Consider the following 23463-nt stretch of genomic DNA (forward strand, 5'->3'; position numbering starts at 1 on the left):
TTTGAAAGCAACTAACGTTAGTTACGTGGCTTTGCAGTGGCTTGTGGCAGGTATAGGGCCTGCAGTGGGTGTGCGAAATTCAACCCTCAGCTCCTGGTCAGGAATCACTGCTTCCGGGGCTCCCCTGGTGGCGCAGTGGCTGGGAGCCCGCCTGCCGATGCAGGGGGCACGGGTTCGCGCCCCGGTCCGGGAGGATCCCACATGCCGCGGAGCGGCTGGGCCCGTGAGCCATGGCCGCTGAGCCTGCGCGTCCAGAGCCTGTGCTCCACAACGGGAGAGGCCGCGATAGCGAGAGGCCCGCGCACTGCGATGAAGAGTGGCCCCCGCTTGCCACAACTAGAGAAAGCCCTCGCACAGAAACGAAGACCCAACACAGCCCAAAATAAATAAATAAATTTAAAAAAACACAGAAGAATCACTGCTTTCATTTAAAATAAGCAAGCACACCTTTGCAGGACCTGCAGGACGTATGTTTCCTTGAAGCAAAGTATAGTGGTAACCAGAGGTTAAGTACAGTGCTGCTAAATATTGCGGATTTCACGGGGGATGTTTTCTGCAGGGATGAATTTCTGAAGGGGGCAATAACAATATGCATGTTCTGTACTGAGGCGTAGTTTACATACAATACGATTCACTCTTTCTAGTGCCCACTTCAGCAAGTTTTGATAAGCTCACGCGGTCTTATAACCACCACAGCCGTCAAGATATTGAAGCTCCGTCACCCCCCAAAATTCCTTTATGCCCCCTTGTTGTCACCTCCAGCCTGGGTAACCACTGGCCTGTTTTCTGTCCCAACAGTTTTGCCTTTTTCAGAATATCGTTTAAATGTCATCACACAGATGTAGCTTTTGGAGACTGGCTTCTCTCCTTTGGACAATGCATCTGAGATCCATTCATGTTACTGCACGGATCAATAGTTTGTTCTACTTTTAGCGGTGAGTAGTATCCCGTTGTACGGAGGCACCATAGTTATTTTATCCATTTACCAGCTGGAAGACATTTGAGTTGTTTCCCCTTATCAGTGATTATTAGTCAAACCACCATAAATACTCACGTACAGCCTTTTGTGTGAACGTGTTTTCATGCCTCTTGGGTAAGTATACAGGAGTGGATAGGATTGGATTGTAAGTGTAGGTTTAACTTTAGAGGAACCCATACCTGTTTTGCAAAGTGGTTGTAGCATCTTACACTCCAGGGAAACCGAGCAGAACCCTACAGGGCCTTCCTGGGGACAGACCCCACCCCCTGCCACACGGTGTCCCCTGCCTCTTGTTTGTAGAAAAGCTATAGCCTCCTAGGCCTTCCCCAAGTTCCAAAGAGCAAATGTAATCAGAAATGCGAGAAAATGTGGAAACAAGGGAAAAAGGTCAAGCAACACAAAATAACAATAGTTTAGCCAGAAAACAATGTCAAGGATCCTTAGTTCCTCCTCAAGGTTATAGGTACTATTCTGAGAGCTGTTTTACAGATACTAAAACCTCCACCAGGTGGAAGTAGTTAACTGCCGACCACCAGCACGTAGACCCCAGACTGGTTGGAACCAGAAGATTGATGATGTTGATTCCCAATTACCTCACCACCAACCCATCAGAAGACGGTCCACAAGCTGCCCAGGCACCCTGAAGCCCCCTCCCTCACCTTGCTTCAGAGACCCTTCCCTGAAAGCCACTGGGAGTTTGGTTCATTTGAGCATGAGTTGCCTGTTCCCCTCGCTTGGCGCCTGCAATAAATGCTGTACTTTCCTTCACCACAACCTGATGTCAATAAATTGTCTTTGCTGCGCATCAGGTGAGTGGACCCAAGTCTGGTTCAGTAACACCACAAGCAAACGAGAGTTCCAGTTGCTCCACGCTTGCCAACACTTGGTATGAGCAGTCTTTTTCATTTTAGCCATTCTAGTGGGTGTGGTTTCTCATCATGGCTTTATTCACTAATGATGTTAAGCATTTTTCCATATGTTTATTTACCATCCAAATATCTTCTTTGGTAAGGGATCTCTTCAGATCTTTTGTCAACATTTTTACTGGGCTATTTTTTTATTTGTTAATTGATGGTTTTATTTTTTATGATAAAATTTTTTTAAAATTTTTATTGGGGTATTAGTTGATTTACAACGTTGCATTATTTTCATGTGTACAGCAAAGTGAATCAGTTAGACATATACATATATCCACTCTTTTTTTTTTTTTTTTTTTTAGATTCTTTTCCCATGTAGGCCATTGCAGAGTATTGAGTAGAGTTCCCTGTGCTATACAGCAGGTTCTTATTAGTTATCTATTTTATATATAGTAGTGTGTATATGTCAATCCCAATCTCCCAGTTTATCCCTCTCTCCCCATCCCCCGGTGACCATAAGTTTGTTTTCTACATCCGTGACTCAACTTCTGTGTATTGGGGTTTTTTTTATTGTCAAGTTTTGAAAGTTTTCTCTGTATTCTAAATATAAATCCCTTTCTGCCGAGTTACTCGCAAATATTTTCTGCCAGCTTGTGGCTTCTCTTTTCATCCTCTTAACGGTGCCTTTCTAAGCTAAAAAATATTTGATTTTGATGACGTCTAACACAATTTAAAAAATATATCATATCAAAGAAATTGTTGCCCTATCATCACAGTTTTTCTATGTTTTCTTCTAGAAGTTTTATAGTCTTTGTTTTTATATTTAAGACAGTGTTCCATCTTAAGTTTTTTAATATGGTGAGACTATGGCTTGAGATTGATTTTTGGCCCGTGGATGTCCAATAATTCCAGCACCTATTATTGAATAGACTCTCCTTTCTCCACTGAACTGCATTTTTACCTTTGTTGAAAATCAACTGACCGTGTATGTGTTGATCTGTTTCTGGGCTCCATTCTGTTCTGTTGATCTGTGTGTCTGCCGTTCTCCAATACCACATGGTCTTGATCAGTCTGCCTTTATAGTGAGTCTTAAAGTCAAGTTACGTTGAGTCTTCCACTTCTGTTCTTCTAAAAAACTGTTTTAGCGATTTTAGTTCCTTTGACTTTTCATATGCATGAAAGATTTAGCTTATGGATTCTACATAAACCTTTGCGCAGACCTTCATTGCAGTTGCGATGAAATCTATAGGTCAGTTTGGGGATATCTGACATCTTAATATCTTAGCAGTATTAAGTCTATGAGCATTCTGTCTCTATTCACTCAGGGACTCTTTGATTTCTTTCATCAGTGTTTTATAGTTTTCAGCATACAGATCCTGCACGTATTTTGTTAGATTTAACCGTAAGTATTTCACATCTGCATTGTGTTATTGTTAAGCGGTATTACTTTTTAAATTTAAATCTCTAATTTTTCATTGTTAACCTATGGAAATACCATTGCTTTTGTATCCATTGGCCTTGCTAATCTCACTTGTGAGTTCTAGGAGCTTTATTTATAGATATGTGAGATTTTTAAAGTAAAGTTTCATGTCACCTTTTCCTTCTGTGTACCGCTGCTTCCTGGCTCTCCCCGTACTGCATGCTCTGCGTGATGCTGGAAGGAAGAGGTGAGGGCAGACATCGCAGCCTTACTCCCAGTCTTGGGAGGAAAGCGCTCGGTCTTTCACCATGAAGAAGGCTATTTCCTAATAATAAGAGGGGCAAGCAGATATCTCAGCGTGGTTCCCTCAACTAGTCATATTTAGAAAACTAGAATGGAATAAAAAGACATTTAATCTAACTGATCACGTAAATCAAGTTTCTGTTTTTTAGCAGATCACTCCTAGGCTCCCTGGGTCTGTGGTGCACAGAGCCCGCTCCCTCTATGAACACTCACTGTCCACTTCAGGAAAGAAGACAGCAGTGCAAGGGAGTGGATGGTGTGAGGGGCTCAGAGAGCTGCAGTCTCGTGGATTTAATCTGGGCAATTTAATCATATGAAACCTCGACTATTCAACGTGGATCGTAACTTGAGACCATGAGCTCATTAATACCAAAAAGTCTGAGGCGTTTTATTTGATTTTGTGTTTATCCTTAAAACCATGCATATTCTTTAACCACTGAATTTTGTCTTTGGAGTGTCATTTAGAAGTGAATCTAACGTTTTGAAGTATTAAAACTTTAAATATGAATGACACAAAACAGGTATATCTGTCTACAGCTATTTAGAAAAAGTAGAGGCCTTTTGAATGAGGAGATTTTCCTTGCACAGGGGAAAATTTAAAGATCGTAAGTGTAATGTTGCTGAAAACAGTTTTGCTCTTGGTTGGCTCACTGGTGCTGCAGAGTGGTTCAAGATAAACGAAGGCATCTAATATCCAAATTAAAGGGTAAAAATCTTTTATGCCTTTTGGATAAGCAAAATTCACCTGAAGAATGGAAGGCATAACACTACCCCATCATCCTTTGAAATTTATCATAGATACGCCATGTTCAAAGTATATTACCAGTGTCTTAGTCCATTCAGGCTGATATAACAAAGTGCCACAGACTGGGTGGCTTAGACAACAAATATCTATTTCTCACAGTCCTGGAGGCTGGGGGTCCAAGACCAAGGTGCTGGCTGACTTGGTGTCTGGTGAGGACCTTCTTCCAGCCTTCCTGGCATACAGACGGCTTACTTCTCACAGTGTCCCCACATGAGGGAAGGGGTGAGGGGCCTCTCTGCGGTCTCTTCTATAAGGGCACTAATCCCATCCGGGGGGCTCCACCCTCATGACCTCATCACTCCCAAAGGCCGCACCTCCTAATCACACTGGGGGTCAGGATTTCAATGAATGAATTTTGGGGGGACACAGTCAGTCCAGAACAACCCAAAAGCAGTTGTTTATTTTCTAGATGTGATAGACCTTTAGTAAGCAAGGCTGTACTTCATCTTCTCTGAGAAGACCATCTGTGGTTTCATAAATACTTAGATGCCTATACGTCCGTATCGCAGCAAGACTATTACAAGCCTGGTTTACCGAGTGGGTTTTGCCCAAGAAAAGCCAATGGTTAACACTCGGATTTCCCTTGACACATTCAGACGGTGCAGGTGGGATCCTGCGCAGCGCTGTCTCCTGCTCTGAGCTGGTGTTTTTGCTATGAAACCCTCAAGAGGGCAGGAGCCTCGCAGCCTACAGGTTCATGGGTGAGCCAGGGGTTGCCTCTTACCTATTTTCTCCACAGGTGTGTTCAGGGGGAGGAAGCCTTGTCTGAGGAGCTGCTCCATCACCTCTTCATCGTCTGCCTGGATTTCAGAGACCATGTTACAAGGAATAAGGCCAAGCCGGGCGCAGGTTTCCCCGCGGTAGAATCCATCAGCGTCTTTATCGCCGTAGACCTGGAGCCATGGGAAGAAGTTAAGGCATTGGGATGGGCTGGTTCAGAAATACATCAGCTCTACTCACAGTAGAGTCACACCTGTCAGAACCAGACTTGAAGGACACGGCACGCGGGTGTAAATGTGTACACGTAGCGCTCGCCCTACACATCTCTACCTCAAGAACCTGTTTCTCCTCCAGGGTGTGGACAGCCCCTGGGCCTCCCATCAAGGAGGGGGGCTGCTAGCTGAGGCCAGGTGATGAGACCCCACCCCACTTAGAAGTGCAAATGGTTCTTCCATAAGAAGACAGTGCCTCTGTCGGATATTCTAGAAGTGAAAAAAATCTCAACAGAGATTCTGCGGGTACCATTCTGTGGGGTAAGCATCACCATCCTTTAAAGGCCCCGTTTTATCAGACAAACATTAGGACCATTTTCAAAGGCGAGTTGTCAGTGCCCTTTTGGAAATTTGCAAACTTAGGACTCAAGGCTCTTTCCCCTCTCCTGGGGAGCATCCTGCTTCTTCGTTCCGACTGCAGACTCAGGCCCCCCTCCTCTGCTGAGAGGAAGGCTGAACGTCGAATGCAAAAGAAAGCAGCTTGTCGTGTGATGTGTGAAGGAACTTGGGTCTGGCGAGAGCCCCTCCCCATCCTTCCCCCTTACTCCCCCCCCACCGTGCCCTCCCCATCACCCCCAGCCATGCCCCCACCTTGATGATCTGCCCTTCTTTAAAGGGAAGCTCCTCTTCCGCAGCATCTGGGTTCGGGGACATGGTGAGGGGATCGTAGTCGAAAAGAGCCACGAAGATCCGAGGTGGGAGCTCCTCCGCCCCAGGGTCCGTCTCCGACTCTTCGTAGAAGTCTGGAGAAAGCCGGTTCCGCCCACCATACTCATCTGGGAGCGTGTGGGATAAAGGACAGGGTGCTAAGTAATTCCCGCGGCCACCCCCCAGCTTTACCCAGAAACATGAGCTGTTACAGGAAGTGTGGTTTTAGAAACGCCCACACTTTGGGAGGCTGTGGCACCTTAACTTTTGTCTTTTTAAAAACATGGGTAGCTTGGTATGCAGGCAGAAGTGGATCATCTCAACAGAGATGGGTTTGACAAGCAAATAACTAGCACACAACACAGGCACCAGCATGACCCTAGGTGTGCTGCGTGTGAAGACGGGGAGAGAGATAAAGGACTTTGTGTCAAAGACCTCCCTGCAGGGCAGGCCTGAGCGCCAGGGGCGGCAGGTGGGCGAGCCCTTGGGATTAGGACGCGGCCGCACAGGCCTGTTCAGGGGCCAGAGACCCGGAGCCCCTCTGTGTGTTTCCGTAACAGCCGAGCCAGAGTACCTGGACGCTGAAAGGCATCTGTGTATTAGTCCAAGTTTGATATAGGTGACCAAGCTGCTCACTTAGCCCCAAATAGCTAACTGGCAACAAATGCATTACAGCAAATTAATGACTTCCTAGCGGGACTGAGTTTCAAGTCTACCTACCATTGAGCTTCTAAAGAGAATTCTTTTTGAAATCCTTATATGCACATGTATTATTAGATATCATCACACATATGCATATATCTCACTACATATGCATACATTTAAATATATATAGAGAGAGAATGAACATCTGCTAGTAAATTATACTGTTCTGACCACACAACAAGGGCTCAGAACACCAGCGTCTCTCCATGAGTGGCTGTGATGTCACTGCACTGTTTCCTCCAGAGAACGTATACTAGAGGCTGTACGAGAATCAGACCTCATGGGGAGAGAACAGTGGCCTCCGTGGAATGTGTCCATGGAAACCTGTCTTCTCAGGGACCAAAGTGGGCGACCGAGAGGTCCTTCTCTTTCTTGGTGGCAGGCTAGACTCAAGGAAGAACTTATCTCCAGCTGCTGGTCTGACCTGGGAGTGGGCGCTCCTCCCTCTGCCCCGATGTGGAATGTCCTGGCCCCGGGGTGGGAGGGGGTCTTTGTCAGGAAGGAAGAAGGGTCCGCACGCCACGTGCAAAGCCGGGGCTCATGACTGGCCCCTGTCGGCTCCCGAGGCCACCTGTGCTGCGAATAAACATTGTCCTTTACAGGTGAACTGCTTCCCTCACTACCTGACCAAGGGCACTGCTTCCACTGTCACTTCTACGGAGGGAAAGGGGGTCACCTATGGAACATACTTTACAGCTGTTCATCTTCTCCTTGCAGGGAAACCAGGGAGAGGAGTCTCCTTTCTAGAGGGCCAAGTTTTGTTTCTTTAGTTATTCATTTTTCTCATCTGGACACAGAGAAAAATGCGTTCCATTTCCTTTTGCTCTACAAGGTCAGTAGCCAAAATAACTGGGGAAAATGGGGCGGGGGGGGGTGGAGACCTGCACAGTCGGTCAGCAAGAACAGAGTCCTCCTGTTTAGGATGGTATATACCCTCGGGCCTTTTCACCTGACAGGTAAATAACTAGATAAATGCAAAGACGAAACATTATAGAGGAAGAAACCAAACCCAGTGAAATCCTCCTTTGGGGTCATTGATCAAGGTTATGAGGCCTTCCTTATGCTAATTACATGATTTAGAATTTATTAGATGTGGAGCTATGTAATTTTTATCTTTTTAAATCAGAAGGGGCATTGTTTTCTTAATTTAGGAAACCCGGGGTATATTAAAAGTATGGTATATTTTAACTGTGACTGTACTGCTTATTAAAAATATACTTAGGAAGCATATGGTCTATAGACTTCACTTCCTCTGAAAAAGAAAACGGATGCTCTTGGAGTACGGCAGGTTTCTAAAGTATTAATCGCTGACATTTGCACAAGAAAAATATAACTGAACAGGTGAAACAGAGCAGGGCCCTATGGTCCTTGCCTGCCCCGCCATGTCCTCCGCCTGCCTTCTGTCTGCGGAAAAGCTTTAGCAAAGAAGAAGTTTAATCAGAGAAGTGAGAAAATGCGGAAGCAAAGGAAAACAAAGGAGACCAAATAATAATAGTTCAGTCATTAAGCATAATCAGGGACCTTCAGTTCCTCCTCAAGGGCTATAGATCATATCCTGAGCCGTGTCCTGGGAGCCGTCTTGTAGACACGGAAACCCACACCAGGTGGAGAAGTGAACTACACGATGACCAGGCTGTAGCCATGACATGAGCTGCCACAATTCCGAGAACTGGCCTCAAGGAAATGGGAACAAACCGACCCTGGAACTGAAGACTCACTGTACCTAAAACCATCAAGATGACGCTGGTCAGACGACCGATGACCAAGTTCAAGATGCCTGTCGGGGCTGCCTGTGCTGGTTCTGCACGGAGCCCCCTCACTCCATCTATAAAAGCACTTGCCCCCGACTGTCGGGGGAGGGGGGAGTCGGCCTTTGGACAGGTGTCCCCCGCCACCACCTGGTTGCCAGCTTCCAAAATAAAGCAAACTTTCCTTTCCACCAACCTGGCCTCTTTATTGGCTTTTGAGCAGCGAGCGGCTGGACCCCACTGCCGGTTACACAGGGACTAGATCTAGGAAAATAGTCTGTTCACACGTCACTGACTGTTCACTTCCTAGGGTTTGGGGCATGATTCTCTTCTTTTCTGGTAGCTGCTGAACACGATTCACTTTTGTTTTTTTTAAATAAATAAATTAATTTATTTTTGGCTGCGTTAGGTCTTCATTGCTGGGCGCGGGCTTTCTCTAGTTGCGGCGAGCAGGGGCTACTCTTCGTTGCGGAGCGCAGGCTTCTCATTGCGGTGGCTTCCCTTGTTGTGGAACGCGGGCTCTAGGCGTGCAGGCTTCAGTAGCTGTGGCTCGCGGGCTCAGTAGTTGTGGCTCGCGGGCTCTAGAGCGCAGGCTCAGTAGTTGTGGCGCACGGGCTTAGTTGCTCCGTGGCATGTGAGATCTTCCCGGACCAGGGCTCGAACCCGTGTCCCCTGCACTGGCAGGCAGATTCCTAACCACTGCACCACCAGGGAAGTCCCACGATTCACTTTTGTCTTCTGAAATTATAATAGGTTCTTCAATCTGTGTATGTATATATGTGTATAAATATATAAAGTATTTGATATTAATTACGCCTTTTACATGATTTCTTGCATTTCTCCATGATGAGAAATCAGGTACAATGAAAGCAACTGTATCACGGATTTATTTAACATGTTTTGAATTCTATTATTAACAGACCTTTTGGTTAAGCTGTTACCACAGCACTACTCTGTTTTTGCCAACGTAGCTAGTGTGTTACCGAAATTAAGACACATGTGCAGCCTTCTGCATTCTCTACCTTAAGACAACACTGACTGAGTGAGTGTTAGAGACTCCGATGGGGAGGCGGTGGGTCCGCCGAGGTTTTCCTTGACGCCCCTGCCCAGCTGGGAATTTGCAGCACGGCTATGTTCAGTCCTGTAGACTCTCCTTCTCCATCCTAGGAGACCGGAGTAGGAGACCCACGGGACGCCCTGCAGAGCACACCCCTGCCTGGTGCCGCGGCATTGACCTGCAGCCACGGGAAGGGTGGCAGCTCACGTGATGAGCATTCACTCATTACAGTCACAGTCGAACGAGGACTCAGGAACCAAGCTCAACAGGAAGAACAGTCTTGAACTGGTCCCCACCTCGTTCCTCAGGACAGTCAGTCTGGACAAGTCATTTACCTTGCAAGCCAGAAGCACCTACCTGACCTCCGTAATTGCTACAGGGGGAGTTATACACACATCAGATGAAGCTCTGAGCGACGTGGCCGCAGCTTACAACACTCGAAACCAGAGTGAGCTCAGTACACACAGGACGCTGCTAGTGCGTCTGCAGTAAGTGAAACCGGCGTTTTCCAGCTAATTTTGTTTATATTTCGGCTTATTTTGCTATTTTTCAGCTAAATGAATACGCTCCGTGTTTTCAAAGGTCGGTTAACAGTCTGAAATTTTTTACTGATAAAAATAAAAACATTCTAGGGCTTCCCTGGTGGCGCAGTGGTTGAGAGTCCGCCTGCCGATGCAGGGGACACGGGTTCGTGCCCCGGTCCGGGAGGATCCCACATGCCGCGGAGCGGCTGGGCCCGTGAGCCATGGCCGCTGAGCCTGCGCGTCCGGAGCCTGTGCTCTGCAACGGGAGAGGCCACAACAGTGAGAGGCCCACGTACCGCAAAAAAAAAAAGAAAAAAAAAAACAAAATAAAAACATTCTAAAAACTGTAAAGATGGAAAAGGAAACTTTTGTTTCCCTATTGTTTGGACTCCATGAGGAAGACACGCCTGAGAGAAGGACGAAACTTCAGGGGATCTGTATTGCTGTATAAAGTCTTTAATTATTTTTGGCTGATGTGAACGATTGTCTTTTAAACCTTAGCTATTTAAATGTGATTGGGGCTGTGTTTTCAGGTGTCTGGACCTCCATGGGTGGTTTTCCTTGAGCCCTGTCTCGCCAGATCAAGATGTTTTGCTCTCGTCTACTTCTGTTCCATGAGTGGGTCTCTTGCTTTGTTTCGTGTGTGTGTGTGTGTGTGTGTGTGTGTGTGTGTGTGTGTGTGTGTGTTTTCACACAAAGCTAGTTTATTTGTGCTGATTACCAGATTCCATTATCTTGTGCATAATACTTTTTGGAATTGTTTTGCCGGGGTTCATTCCAGTAGTAGAAAGATTCCCATCTGACCTTCAGCCACGTTCCCCTCTTAGCGGACTGATTAGAATGACTACAATGACAGCTTTCAGCACGGCTGGCTGAATTCCAAAAAGTAATTAAGAGAATGGAACTGGATGCCAGAGGATGACTCATGCACAAGGAGGTGACCAGATGGACGGGGTCAACACACAGGTCAGGGCACACATTCAGGCCTCCTGGCGTTTTTCATAACTTTCAACCCCAGTTGTCCAAGGGTTTCACGCATACAGATAACTCTCCTTTGACTCAGGGCTTGTTTAGATATCTGGAGTTTGGCCACCATCCCCGCCTCTGCCGCTTTGACCATGAGCAACTCACGAGAGCATGACCTAGGAGGTGGGGAGGTGGCCCGTCACCATCTCTTCAGTGCCTACCATGGCAGCCTCTGCAGTGAAAAAAGAAAAACTGGTAGGGAGAAGATTGCTGTCGAAAGTCAATATATTTTGAGAATACTTGAATTTCGGTTATATTTATCTTGTGCTGTTTCTGCCTTCTTCTGCCATAAATAACCGAGGGTGTTCTGTATTTAGTTGAAAATGCTATTCCTAATGACTTTTTTTTTTTTTTTTTTTTTTGCGGTACGCAGGCCTCTCACTGCTGTGGCCTCTCCCGTTGCAGAGCACAGGCTCCGGACGCGCAGGCTCAGCGGCCATGGCTCACGGGCCCAGCCGCTCCGCGGCATGTGGGATCTTCCTGGACCGGGGCACGAACCCGTGTCCCCTGCATCGGCAGGCGGACTCTCAACCATTGCGCCACTAATGACTTTTTAAAACTATTTATATGGAGGACCAAGCAGCCACGTGCTCTGTGCTTAAAAGAAAGAGGGAGGCCTCCATCAGGCCCACTAACCGGCAGACGGGACCATCATTGGCCGGGACCTGTGGCGGCTGGCACTGCCGTGGGGAAACCTCCGGCCCACGTGATCCACCCGATCAGCCCGTCCAGCAGTCACCGGGTTTCCTAAAATCTAAAGACAAAACAACAACACGGTCAGGAGGCTTGCCAGCCGCGGGAAGGAAAGAATTGTCAGCCAAATCAGTTCAACTTAGAAGCAGAAGCTCTAAAGGCAACTAAACTTAGCTTTTAACTGAAAGGTTAGCTGAATAACCTGGAAGAGGAAAAAGGGCTCACCCCAGGCACCCCGTCTTCTACAGCACACGGGTAGGGGCGAGAGAGCGTCCCTCGGGAGGCACCTTTCTGTTGCTGCTACTGCCGCTGACGCCAAATCTTTTGAACCACAGTGAGAGTGGCTCACAGACGACTCGTCACACCTTCGGCCCCTCTTTCCTAGTCTCAGCACAGCCCCTCCAGAGACCACAAAAGCGGGGGAAACACTGCGTTTCCAGATGTCCCGCCTGGGCAAAGTTGCATGTGAGGTTACCGAAAACTCAAAGACAGAAGTTTCTGTGTGTAATCAGCTTGGAAGCTCATGGCAACGTCTTGGCCCTAATGCAAAGACACCAATCCCATTCCAGGGCTAACCTGAACGGCCCTCCTTTACGGGTAAGTCGGCCTCTGATTCACACTACAGGTTTGCATCGCATCATGTATGAGAATCAAAGCAAAGCCTCCAGCTCACTGGTAATTTGAGTCAGGAAGTTTTCAGGGACACAGGGAAGGAACCGGGGTTGGGAGTGACGGAAATTAGTCTGTTACAGGCGGGGAACAGGGAGCGAGCTGCAGTTTGCTGGTGTCAGTGGGCTGTGGATCGGCGCCCTCTAGTGGACATATCACAAACTGCACCGGCTCAGACCCAGGGCCTGGAGCCCCGGGATGTCTCACCTGTGTTTTCATGGAAAAGTTCGGCATGACAGGAGCAAGTGTTCTGAAAAGAGGACACAATATAGAGATGAATGAAGCCTTGAAGGAATCCCTACTCTTGAAAACCACTCACAAGCCTGGAAGACAAGGCAGGGGGATGGGTCTAGAGCTGATGATGGAAAAGTCATTCTGAAAACTGGTCGCAGGAAAGAAACCGGGGGAAAAAAAGAAAAAGAAAACCTTTGGAAACAGATGCAAAAACGGATCTCTTCAATCATTGTTCCCTATTTTTTTTCAGTTATAGGTGAAGGCCAAAACCAACCACAACCAAAATCCAAAACCACAACGAGAGAAAAACTTTCAGTAATACCAGTAAGTCATAAGTAAGTCCCCACGGTTCGCTTTGCAAAGTATGTGTTGCCAAACTTTTGGAGAATCGTAGTTCAGCTAACCCTTAATTAAAATTTAGATTCAGTTGTCCTTTAATTAAAGCAGCCACACTCATCACTGATTTGGGGGTAGGCGGTCATCATTCTAAAGCAAAGTAAAGAAATCATCAGCGTGCTCCAGACTGGGAAGCTGCATAGATCAAAGATGCATGGAAAATGCAAGAGAGCCAGCAGAGAGCGTGCCCGGGATGGACACCAAAATAAAAGAAGATGAAAAAATGAAAACGGATTGGTTTGGCAAGCGGATGTGAGCGGGAGGTTTACTTCACACACCAAAGGACCATCTGCAACCCGGGGAGGAGGCTGGGCGTGTCGGGCACTGGCCCTACTGTCGGACATTTTTATGCTTTTCTTCCAGACATCCCGGAAGTCCTCCTGGCCCGCGGGCTCGCCCCAGCTGCACTTGCTGGGGGTGGACCGCTCCGGGCTCGGGCGGGCCTCACTGCTGCTGACGACATGGCCGGGCTCTGCTGGCTCCCCGACATCTTCTTCGACGCTGCTCTGCCGGGTCAGCGTCCGGCGCCGGGCCAGCAGGGGCCTCAGGCTCCTCCTACAGGGACAGTGCCCAGGGCCGGGGCTGCACTGGGCAGCGGGGCTTCTGAAACTAAACCGTATCTCCTCCTCTTCGCACCCACAGTCCAGGCCGCTGTCCGGGCTCCTGGTGGCCGAGCGGCTGAACCGACAGCCTCTGTCTTCGAACACGAAGTCCTCGGCCTGGGGGCCCCTGGGTCTGGCAGGGACCCGGGAGCCAAGCGGGGCCTCGTGCCCCTTGCAGGGCCTGGCGGGCTTGGGCTCTCTGGCCAGCCGGGTCCGGGCCCTGAAGCCCTGCTTGTACAAGAGCTCACAGGGCTCTCCATCCTCCTCGGCTACTTCAGGGATACTGAAAAGCTTCTTACTCTGCTGGGTCTGCTGGGGATTCTCGGGCAGCTCCAAGAAAGCACGTTCAGTGGTCCTATTCTTAGAACACTCCTTAAGGGGGTGGTGTGTTAGAACACGTGCCGGGAGTCAGTGTGTGATCAGATATGAAGTGGGGCAGAGGGAAGGAAAGAAAATACAGACAGAATTAGTCTCCGAGGCCATGAGGGACAGAAAGCATGCTTGTAGTCGTGGCGGGAGGGGAGCGGAGGGGAGGGCGGATGGCATGCTCTGGCCGGGGCTCTGGAATGAGAACAGAATGGGTTGGACGGATGGGGCCGGAGCAGGCTGGGGTGGGCAGAGCACACACAGAGCGGCCTGACACCCTCAGGACCAGCCATGCAGCCCCAACAAGGGAAGAGTGGCAGCTGGGCCGCGGGTGCAGGGAGGATGGTGGCAGGAGGCCTCACGCTGACCGAGGCGCTAGGATCTGTGACACGGCTACACCCAGAGGCAGGGATGTCTGAGTCCGCTGGCTGCACCTTCAGAAACTCGGAAGGCAGCTGCCGTGGGCCGCCGGCAACTGGAGATGATTCACAAAACGGGGACCCCAACCCGGCCACGCCACTGGACTCTGCACGTCCCTCTAAGCTCTCAGCACCCTCTGAAATCCATCCTCATGTGCAGTAACCTACGGCCTCTCTCCCTGGCTCAGATCTCAGGCTGTGAACGCGGGGACCTTGGAACCGGGCGCCCCAAAGTCACGGCTCTGGGGTCGGTCTTGCTCTGTCCGTGTCTGCAAAGGCTGCCTGTCTCTCCGCCAGACCCCGGACCTCGAGGCCCCCAGCGAGGAGCCGCGTCCCCGCCAGTATGGTGGCTGACCCACCCAGAGGGGCCTAATGGACATCGAGGGGCGGACACCCCACGGCCACCGTCCCGGATGTGGGTCTCTCTCCGAATTTGCCCTCAGCCCCCTCCTCTGGTCCCGCTGAACCGGCCCGCTGGGCGCCCCTCCCGGGACACTCCAGCGACTCCACGAAGCCGTAAGCCCACCGTCTGCCCTGCCACGGGCCTCCAGGGGTGCGCGTTAAAGACGCCTCCGCGGGGGAGCACCGGATTTGCTTCCCTGCCCCCTAGCCCACCGGCCTGTGTGCCCCTCGCGCACGAGGACCTGGCGGGGTCGACCCAGGGCCGCGTCTGCCGCGGGTCTGGAGCCCACGAGGGCCAGGCGAGGAGGGCGTGGCACACGCTTCGCTCATTTGCTCACGAGCGCCCCACGGAGGCCGTCTACTCCGGGGAACACGGAGGTGCAGAGGGAGAGCGAGGAAGCAGCGACCCAGCCCCGGGCGCCAAGCGGGGCGCACGTGAGCCAACGGGGCTGCCACGTGGGAAGGTGAGCCCGTGGGCCAGATCCCCAAGCTAAGTCTTGGAATTTCTGAAAAGAAACTAGAAGTCCAGATCGCTGAACTTGCCCTCTAGGCCTTCTCCCCGGGAGCCATGGTGCCCTTTGGTTTCTCTGCTAACGCGGCGCAGGAAGTACCACCCCAGAAGCGTCATGGGGGAGGGGAGGGGAGGGGAGGGGAAGCAGATGCGCTTCGCCGGCCCAGCTCGTGGGGAAGCATGGGGAGCGGGTCAGGCTGGACCGCGGGCAGCTTGGGACCTTCCTCCAACAAGAAAGGTCACGGTGAATCCTGCTGGACGGTGGCCCGGGGCGGGGAGGAGGGGGGCCGGTGGGGGGAGTAGAAGCTGCAGCCGTGCGGGGTTTGCACAGGCATCTGCAGGTTCTCCACCGACAGCGTCTCCGGGGCCCTGCGGGGGGCCTCTGCGGGGAGCTCGTCAGGCAGCCTGGTCTATGCAAGCGGGCACTGAGCGGGCAGTCAGATCTGGGAGTTGCCTTCCGTCCAACATTCAAAATGCGTGGCTCTGTGTTCCCAGAGGAAGGCCGGGGTCGGGCGGGGTTTTTCTCTCCGAGGCCTTTTTCACGTGAAAACCCCACAGCGGCCCGACCAGCTCTCCAGCCCTTTGTGTGTCTCCCGCGCTGGGCTGGGAGCAGCTGGAGGTCGGAAGTCATGTCCATCCTCATACCCCAGCCTGGTGGAGGGCCTGGCGCACAGGGGCGACCAGCTCGTGCCGAGTGAACAGATGCTCGGCTGGAACGGGCAGCGGCAGCAGCAGGACGGCTCCTGGTGCGTCCTGGGGCCTGGAGCGCGATCTCGGTCAAGGTGACCCCGCGTCAAACCCTTGGCTGACGGCTACGCCAGAGGCGGAAGCAGAGGATGCCGGGGCCCCTGGTGGGAGGTGTCTAAGAAGGGGCTGGTGTGTGGACGCCGCTGTCCTCCAGGAGGGAGGACCCTCCTCTGACCTCCTCTGACAGCCCCTCTCCCTGGCCCTCCTGCGGTCCAGCAGCGTCCACCGCGGTTGAGAATCTTTGCGCGACTCGCTTCCAGTCTCCAGTCTGCCTCGGAGGCGGACTCGCGCCCTCCCAGGCCCTGCCCCTCTGCGGATGGCCACAGAAGCCAGGGCGTTGGCAGGGTGGGAATCTTCTTTGTTCTATTCTTTCCGATTCAGTTCTTGATGCAGAGCTGGGTGCCCCTGGGCGTGCCCAGTGGATTCTCCCAGACTCCTTCACCCAGAATTTGGGGAAAGAGGAGGGACAGGAGACCCCGAGCGCAGACTCAACAGTGAGCGAAGCCCATGCGAACCTGTGGACTCTGCTTGCAGGACCAGGTGCTGCCTCTGGAGCCGGCCTCGTGGCCTGGCAAAGGGACAGGGATGGGGTGGCTGTGGGGATGGCGGGGAGGGGCCTGGCGCCCCGGCACTGACCTTGAGGGCACTGCGGGCCGCGCCGCTGGGCCGCCTCCGGCCCGTGTCCTCCAGCTGCATCTCCGAGCACAGTTCTTCCTCGTCTTCCTCCATGATGTCCGAGAGGTCGGACCCCCGGCTGCTCTCCGTGTGGTACTCGTCTCCATGGCAACAGTGTGGCTGGGCAGGAGAAGGGGATGCAGATGGAGGGGCAGCTCCAGCACGCAGGAGTACCCGGGGCCCCTCCTGGCTGGCCCTCCCCTGCTCTGCCCACTTCTGAGCTCAGAGTCGTGTCTGGGTGTCTGGGTGAGAGGTGCTCACCCCAGAGGTGAGGGAACCACAGTCCCCAAGCCTGCGGCGAGCTGGGATGGCAGACGGAGGACCAGCCCAGGCCTCCCAACTCTAAATCCAGGCGGGGCCAGGCAGAGACCCCTTGGGCTCTTGGCAGGACAGAATGCCAGGGGGCTCACAAGACACACAGGAAAACATCGCTTTTCTGGGTACCGTCAGCCTCTCCAACTTAGTGGCTGGACAAAGGCTCAAGCGACAGGTTGTAAACTCAGGTGGCAGCATGACTCGAGGCCCCCCGTGAGCGTGTACGTTGCCTCTAGGGTCAGGGAGCAGAGACTGCTGGGTGGCAGGCAAGTGGGTGCAAATGCACCATTAAGGGCGCCTAAGAGTTTTAAGAAAACCGTGCAGTCTGAAATTCACACACGTGCACACACTGGGTTGTCAAAGAACAGCCCGGTCCGGGTGGGGTGGGACCCCCCCACTGTGTGGTGTGCCCACTCTGTGCCCAGTTTGGTCACTGACACCGGAGAAGGCCCGCTGCTGGGGGTGCTTGGGGAGGAGTCTGGGGACGGCGGAAAAGGGTCAACAGAAAAGCAAGGAAAAGTAGCTTGCTAACATGTAAACTGAACCACCAGCAGCCCTGATGGGGTCTGGGGATTTGGGGGCTGGTCCAATTCAGCGGTCCCGTCCCCACCCTCAAAGCAAGCGCCCATCATTCAGCGTCTCGAGTATTTGCAGCAACTCAAACTGCACACCCTACGAGCTCAGACTTATGAGCCCCAAACATGCATAAAGCTATTTTGTTTCTGCTGGGTGGTGTCCATTAAGAGCAATTTCTTTATTCTCCTGGTGGGCGACCAGACAAGTGCCTTTAATAGCATCTCGAGACATGCTTATTAAAAATACCCCAGTTTCAATCACTCCTCTAGATAAAGACATGTCAGCACCTGAGTGGCACTAAGTTCCTGGCCCGCTGATGGGAAGGCAGCGTGAGTGCCCAGCTGGGGGTCCCGACCCAGCCGAGCCCTCAGAGAAGTGGCCCAGATGCTCTCAGCCTGAGAAGTCTGTGTGTCAGCATTTGAGCTGCTCCAGCCCTAATTCTTTCAATCAGGCACTGCAGAGAAGATGTAAAAGTGAACTGATTTTAAATGAATAAACAAAGATCAGGTTGGTTTGAAAGAGGTGTCCCCAAGGCAAATGGGAAGGAACTCTCCTCGAGAACACAATCTCACTGGATTCAAACCCAATGATGAGTTAGTAATAAACCCATGGGATGGAAGGAGGTGTCTGCTGTTTGCCAAATACATCATGGATAAGCCATTCATAGGACTCCTATTCCTCTCTTCTGCCCAGTGAGATGTCACGGGGAGTCTTGATGGAGCTTCTGGAAAAGATTTTTCTACCAGTTAAAAGAGATGTGCCTGAGGACAAAGCCCCCCTCCTTTTTCCCTTCCCTCCCTCCCTCCCTCCCTCCCTTCCTCCCTTCATTCCTTCCTTCCTTCTTGGGGTGCTGTCATATGAAAGTGTGACGACTGGAGCAATGGCAGCCACTTTGTAACCATGAGAGAAAGGCTAAAAGAATGGAAGATTCAGAACCTAGAGCCAGGACACCACTGAGCAGCTGAATCAACCTTGCAGCCTCCTACCTGAGACTTCCTGCGATGTGGGAGAATGAAATGTCTTTGTTATCTTAGTCATTATTAGTTGGGCATTCTATTTCTTGTGTTTAAATGAATGCAGATAGAATTACTTTAATCTTTTAGATAAAGAACCTGATGGTTGGAGAAGCTGAGTCACTTGCCTCCTACTAGCAGTGACAGAGCCAGGAAATGAGTCCAAGTCTGTGAGATTCCAAGGCCTCTTCCTGGCTAGGTTGTGACACTGCCTTGCTGCAGAGCTGTGTGTTGAGGGGGCTGGAGGATCTGACATCTGAGGGGTCTTCAAGCTCTGACATCTCAAGATCTCAGGACTCTCCAGGCCCCTCTCTTCCTGTTGCCCAGACTTAGGTCTTGACACCATTAAAGGACATTCCCATTAGAATATGCATAATCAGAAATTGGAGACCAAACCCACATTGGATGGATTTGTCACTTGTGAGCCCGGTCTAGGACAAGAAGCCCTGACATTTTTGTCCCTCCAAGGGTGGGATGCTGACCGTTTAATTTCTGAATCTCCCATGATGCTTAGCACTTAGCAGACGCTCATCACACATCTGCCTGATGAACGAAAGTAAAGAAACGAACGGTAGGTTTTGCCTAAACTGAGACCAGGCGGTTACCTGGAGACTCACCTGAAACACAAAATCAGCCCATGAACGGATACTCATACAGGGCAGTCAGGGAGGGCAAAAACCTCACATTCTGACTTTTGAAACTGTCCCCCAGTGAGGTCACAAATGCGCAGGCACTGTGCAATCTAAACTTTCCAATGGACTGTGACTGCTGTCACCCGGGACTTGGGGCCGTGCGCCCAGGAGCTGCACTCACCGGCTTGCCTAGCTCCGAGCCTTTCAGAAACTCGTCCACCGACGCGCCCCTCCTCTTGGCGTCGGGGGACTCGTAGCTGTCTTCCTCGTCTGAGTTTGCGTACTGCCCACTGCTCCTGTCCAGGAAGACGCTCCTTTTCTCTAGCTTGGAAGAGAAGAGGGGAGGTGTCAGGGCAGAGGCCGCCTGGCCCTGGGGATGGGTGCAGGGACAGGCGGCTTCCAGGCCCGACAGGGCTCCATCCTTTCCTCTGCCTCCTCGGAGCCCGTGTGAAGGGACTTGGGGTGAGTGACCCGCACAGGCTGGCGGGCGTTTTCTGATGCTGCCCTGGGTGCCCGCCGCCCCTCCCATGCCCACCAGAACTAGCTCCTGCCTTTGCAGGAGGTAACGCGTGGGTGCTGAGGAAAGGCTCCTCTCCCTCTGTTTGCCACCCTGGCCCGGCTGTTAATGTGACCAGTTAACCTTTTCTTGAATATGGAAGCTCAGAGGTTTGCTTTCTCTCCACACCTTCTAAAAGGGGAAGGCAGGCCGGGGGGAGGTGGGGAGGTGGCGGCTGTCCCAGGCATTCCTGGGCCCAGCCTCTGGCTCCAGCCTGCTCTCGGGGGTCCTGTCTGGGAGCTCAGGGTGGTGGGATGCATGGCTGCTACCTGAGAGGGCGGGGGGGGGGGCGGTGTGCAGAGCTCCCCCCCCCAGCCCCTTCCTACACCAAAGCACCTGGGCTTCTGCTTTGCGGGAAATCAGGGCGGAGTGCCAGGGTGCCCGTAATAAAGGTGCACATTCTGAGGCATTTCCTTTAGTCAAGGGTACAAACTGCTGTGTAACTATTAACAAATCGGGAGATTCCACAGAAAGCCTGGATTTCCAGTTTCTCAACAGGCACTTAAGTGCTGTCACGGTACCTCTCACCCCTCCCGGTTGTCTGGCCGTGGCCCGCCTACCTCAGCTCTGACCTCTAGGGGTCTGGCCTCTCCTCAAGTTCCTGACCCAGCCTCCAGCCCGGAGGGGGCCTGGCCCGGGCCCGGGGATGCCCAGGAAGTGAGGGTCTCCCGGCACCGACATGGATGTCTCCACCTGCATCTCAGAGAAGGCACTGCCAGGGGCTGCCGTCCAGGAGAGACCCCCATGGGCTGGCTGGGCAGAGCTGAGAAGACCACTGACCACCACTGTCCCCTCTGCCAGGGCCCTGACCTCGGGCTTGCAGCAGACAAGCTGGGCGCCCTGGTAGACAAGCGCACCCAAGGGAGAAAGATGGGGGTTTGGCCCAGGCAGGGAGGGGCCCGCGGCCTAGCCCAGGTCCACACCCTCCTCTCCGGCATCACTTCACGGCTGCTTCTTACAATGTCTCGGCTCATTGCACATTTCCTCTGGGCCGTGGCCACACGGTCATGCGAGTACTCACCCCCACGGTCCAGGCGATTTCTAGCGATAGGCATGCAAATATACTTATGTGCATGCATTTCTACGTGTAGGTATCTATGTATACATACGTGTATATAAATGTGTGCATGCATGTATGTACACACACGTACGTACATGTCTATCCATGTGTATACACACACACACAGGCAAATAGCCACATGCGCAAACACACACACACAGCTAGAAGTCTGAAGTGAGCCAGCCAGAAGGTGACCCTCGTTTAGGAAGATGTGCCTCAAGCCCACTCCCAGGCGGCACCTCTCAGATCCCTGGACACAGACCAGGGCCTGGTTAGCGGGCTGTTAGCTCGTCTGCTAAGCCAGGCTGGTGGATAACCCTTTCCTCTGGTTATCTGGGTCTGTATCTACGCAATGGAAACACACGTTGATTCCGACAGGCTCAAGCCTGGAACGCCCTGGAATGCAACCCTAGGGGAAAACTGGCGGATGAACACGGCATCCTTCTCCCCACGTCAAGGCCGCCACTCTGGGTGCTGAGTGTTCGGGGCGCGTCTCCCCGCCGACTCGGGGTGCCGATGGAAGGTCCCATCCCCGCTGGGCTGCAGGGACGGACCGCACGGCACGGGCAGCGGTACCGGCGAGGAAACGCCCATCCTTACCCTGCTGCTCTCGGCCACCCTCTGCGCGGCTTCCCGGGCCATGGCCTTCGCGACGGAGGTGGAGACCGGGGCGCCCTGCGGCTGCGGAAGGATGCGGCTGGGCGAGGGCGACCGCCGCCCCGGGCCCGAGCCCTGCAGGCCGGGCGGCTCCAGCAGGTGCCCGTGGGCCGGAGCAGGCGCCCGGCCGAGCTCCCAGGCCTCATGCGCCGCGGCGTGCGGACCCAGGTGTTCATCTTTGGTATCGGGGGCTCCGGCATTTGCTAATGGCTTCGGTGTGGGAGCAGTTCTCAGGTGGGGGGCAGGAGGCACCAGGAGGTCGGGGGGGATGGCAGCGGTGGCAGAGTCTACGGACTCGCCCTGGGCGGAGAGGGTCCGCACGGTCACACCCTTGGCTTCGAGGCTCCGCAGCCGCACCAGCTCCACGGCCGTGCTGTCCGCCGTGGGAGAGATGATCTCAGCCACCTGCGCGCAGAGAGAGCGGGGTCAGGGGTCAGGGGTCGCCCGGGCGCCTCTCCAGCAGCCAGGGCCCTGGGCCCCGCCTACATCCCCTTCAAACCACACCGCCCGGCCCGGAAACCTCGCTAGGCGGCAGCCCCGCCTCCCGCCCGCCGCTGGAGGCCTGCGGGCGCCGCTGAGCACACCCTCTTCTTCCGCGTCCACAGCCAATCCGGGAGCAGACGCGGGGCCGTAGAGCAATCCGAATGCCGGGCGTGTTACTGCCAAAGCGTGGCCCCGGGGAAGTGCCGGCAGAGGCCAAAACGGGCTTCCGGCCGTGGTGGACACGTGACTGCGGCCCCTCCGGGCCCTGCCTGCTGGGCTTCTGCGGGGAGCGGGGAGGAGAAAGGGCCGTGCAGCGGCCGCTCTCACGGGGCGAGCTGGGACACCGCCCCGCGTCTGATGCAGCAGCCCTGCCCTGGGGCTGCGGGGAACACGGTGGGGAGTGGAGAGCAGGCAGAAGCTTGCTCCAGCCCCGCCTCCCAAGGGCAGCCGTGTCTGTTTCCTGTGCCCGGACCGGCTGGGGCTTGAGATTGCGGGCTCCCCTACAGCGGGCATTAACACTTCCCTGCAGCGTTTCCGGGGCATTTGGACTACCGTCTCGCCAAGAATCGGTTTGGTGGAATCTACTGAGTAGGCCCTGATATCGTGGGGCTCGAAAGATGTGAATTTTTGGTACCCAGGGGAGAACAAGAAAGGTCCGGGGCAGGACAGGTAGTCACTACGGGAGGAGAGCAGAGAGCACTCTGGGCAGGAGGACGGCGCAAAAAGGATGGAATTCTCCGTGTCCTGCAGCCGAGCCCGGGATGGCGGCGCAGGGGGTGCTTAGGTAGCTGCTGGTGGGTCTTGGGGGCTGAGGAGAGAGGGAGAGTCGCGCGTCACTGAGCGGAGAGTGCTGGGGTCTCTGGGGCGAGCACTGCCCCCGCAAGGACTCACCCTCTGTCCTTTGGCATACACGCCGTAGCCGGTGACGTTGGCTCCATTGGACAGACCCGTGGCCGTCAGCGCGGGCGGCTTCCAGGAGACCTGGACAGTGGCTGGGGTGGCTGCGGCCTGGACGGCAATGTCCTGGGGAGGGGCGGGAGGACCTGGGGGACAGAGCAGAGGGGCTTTCAGGACGCGGCCCTCTGGCAGAAGAGCTGCTACCACGCCCGGCTGGGGGCGCCCGGAAACGAGATCTTCTGTCAAAGCCTCCAGGGGTCGCGGGCAGAACATGAAGCGTGAAAGCAGGGCAGGAGGGTGAGGAGGTGGCAGCTACCGGACACGCGCGGTGCCCTCCTGGAACCCCGCTCACGGGTGCCCCGTCCCCAGGGGAGCCCGTGACCCGGGCCAGGCCAGCCGGCCACGAGGACCCAGCGTTTGGCAGAGGAAAGAAATCCCTGCCCCCTCTCCATCCTCTTCCGCGCCCCTCCTCCCTCCGCCTTCCCTCTGTCCCTCC

The 23463-nt window shown here is 53.3% G+C and overlaps 1 protein-coding gene across 7 annotated transcripts in view; it reads right to left on the reverse strand.

Moving 5' to 3' along the window:
- The window catches only part of RIMBP2 (RIMS binding protein 2), a 262379-nt gene that overhangs the window by 12913 nt on the left and 226003 nt on the right, over positions 1–23463 (reverse strand). For 6 of the 7 annotated variants that reach the window (XM_049697907.1, XM_049697906.1, XM_049697908.1 and 3 more), the window contains 7 exons: positions 22962–23113; positions 21531–21992; positions 19496–19639; positions 16740–16898; positions 11701–11818; positions 5948–6132; positions 5089–5257 (listed from right to left, as the gene is read on the reverse strand). In XM_049697907.1, the coding sequence (XP_049553864.1) occupies positions 5089–5257; positions 5948–6132; positions 11701–11818; positions 16740–16898; positions 19496–19639; positions 21531–21992; positions 22962–23113 (1389 nt within the window). Of the gene's footprint in view, positions 1–5088; positions 5258–5947; positions 6133–11700; positions 11819–13334; positions 14031–16739; positions 16899–19495; positions 19640–21530; positions 21993–22961; positions 23114–23463 lie in introns of all 7 variants that reach the window. The other variant, XM_033440662.2, reaches the window with a different exon arrangement.

The sequence above is a fragment of the Orcinus orca genome, chromosome 15, assembly GCF_937001465.1.
Source record: "Orcinus orca chromosome 15, mOrcOrc1.1, whole genome shotgun sequence".
Lineage (NCBI taxonomy): Eukaryota > Metazoa > Chordata > Mammalia > Artiodactyla > Delphinidae > Orcinus > Orcinus orca.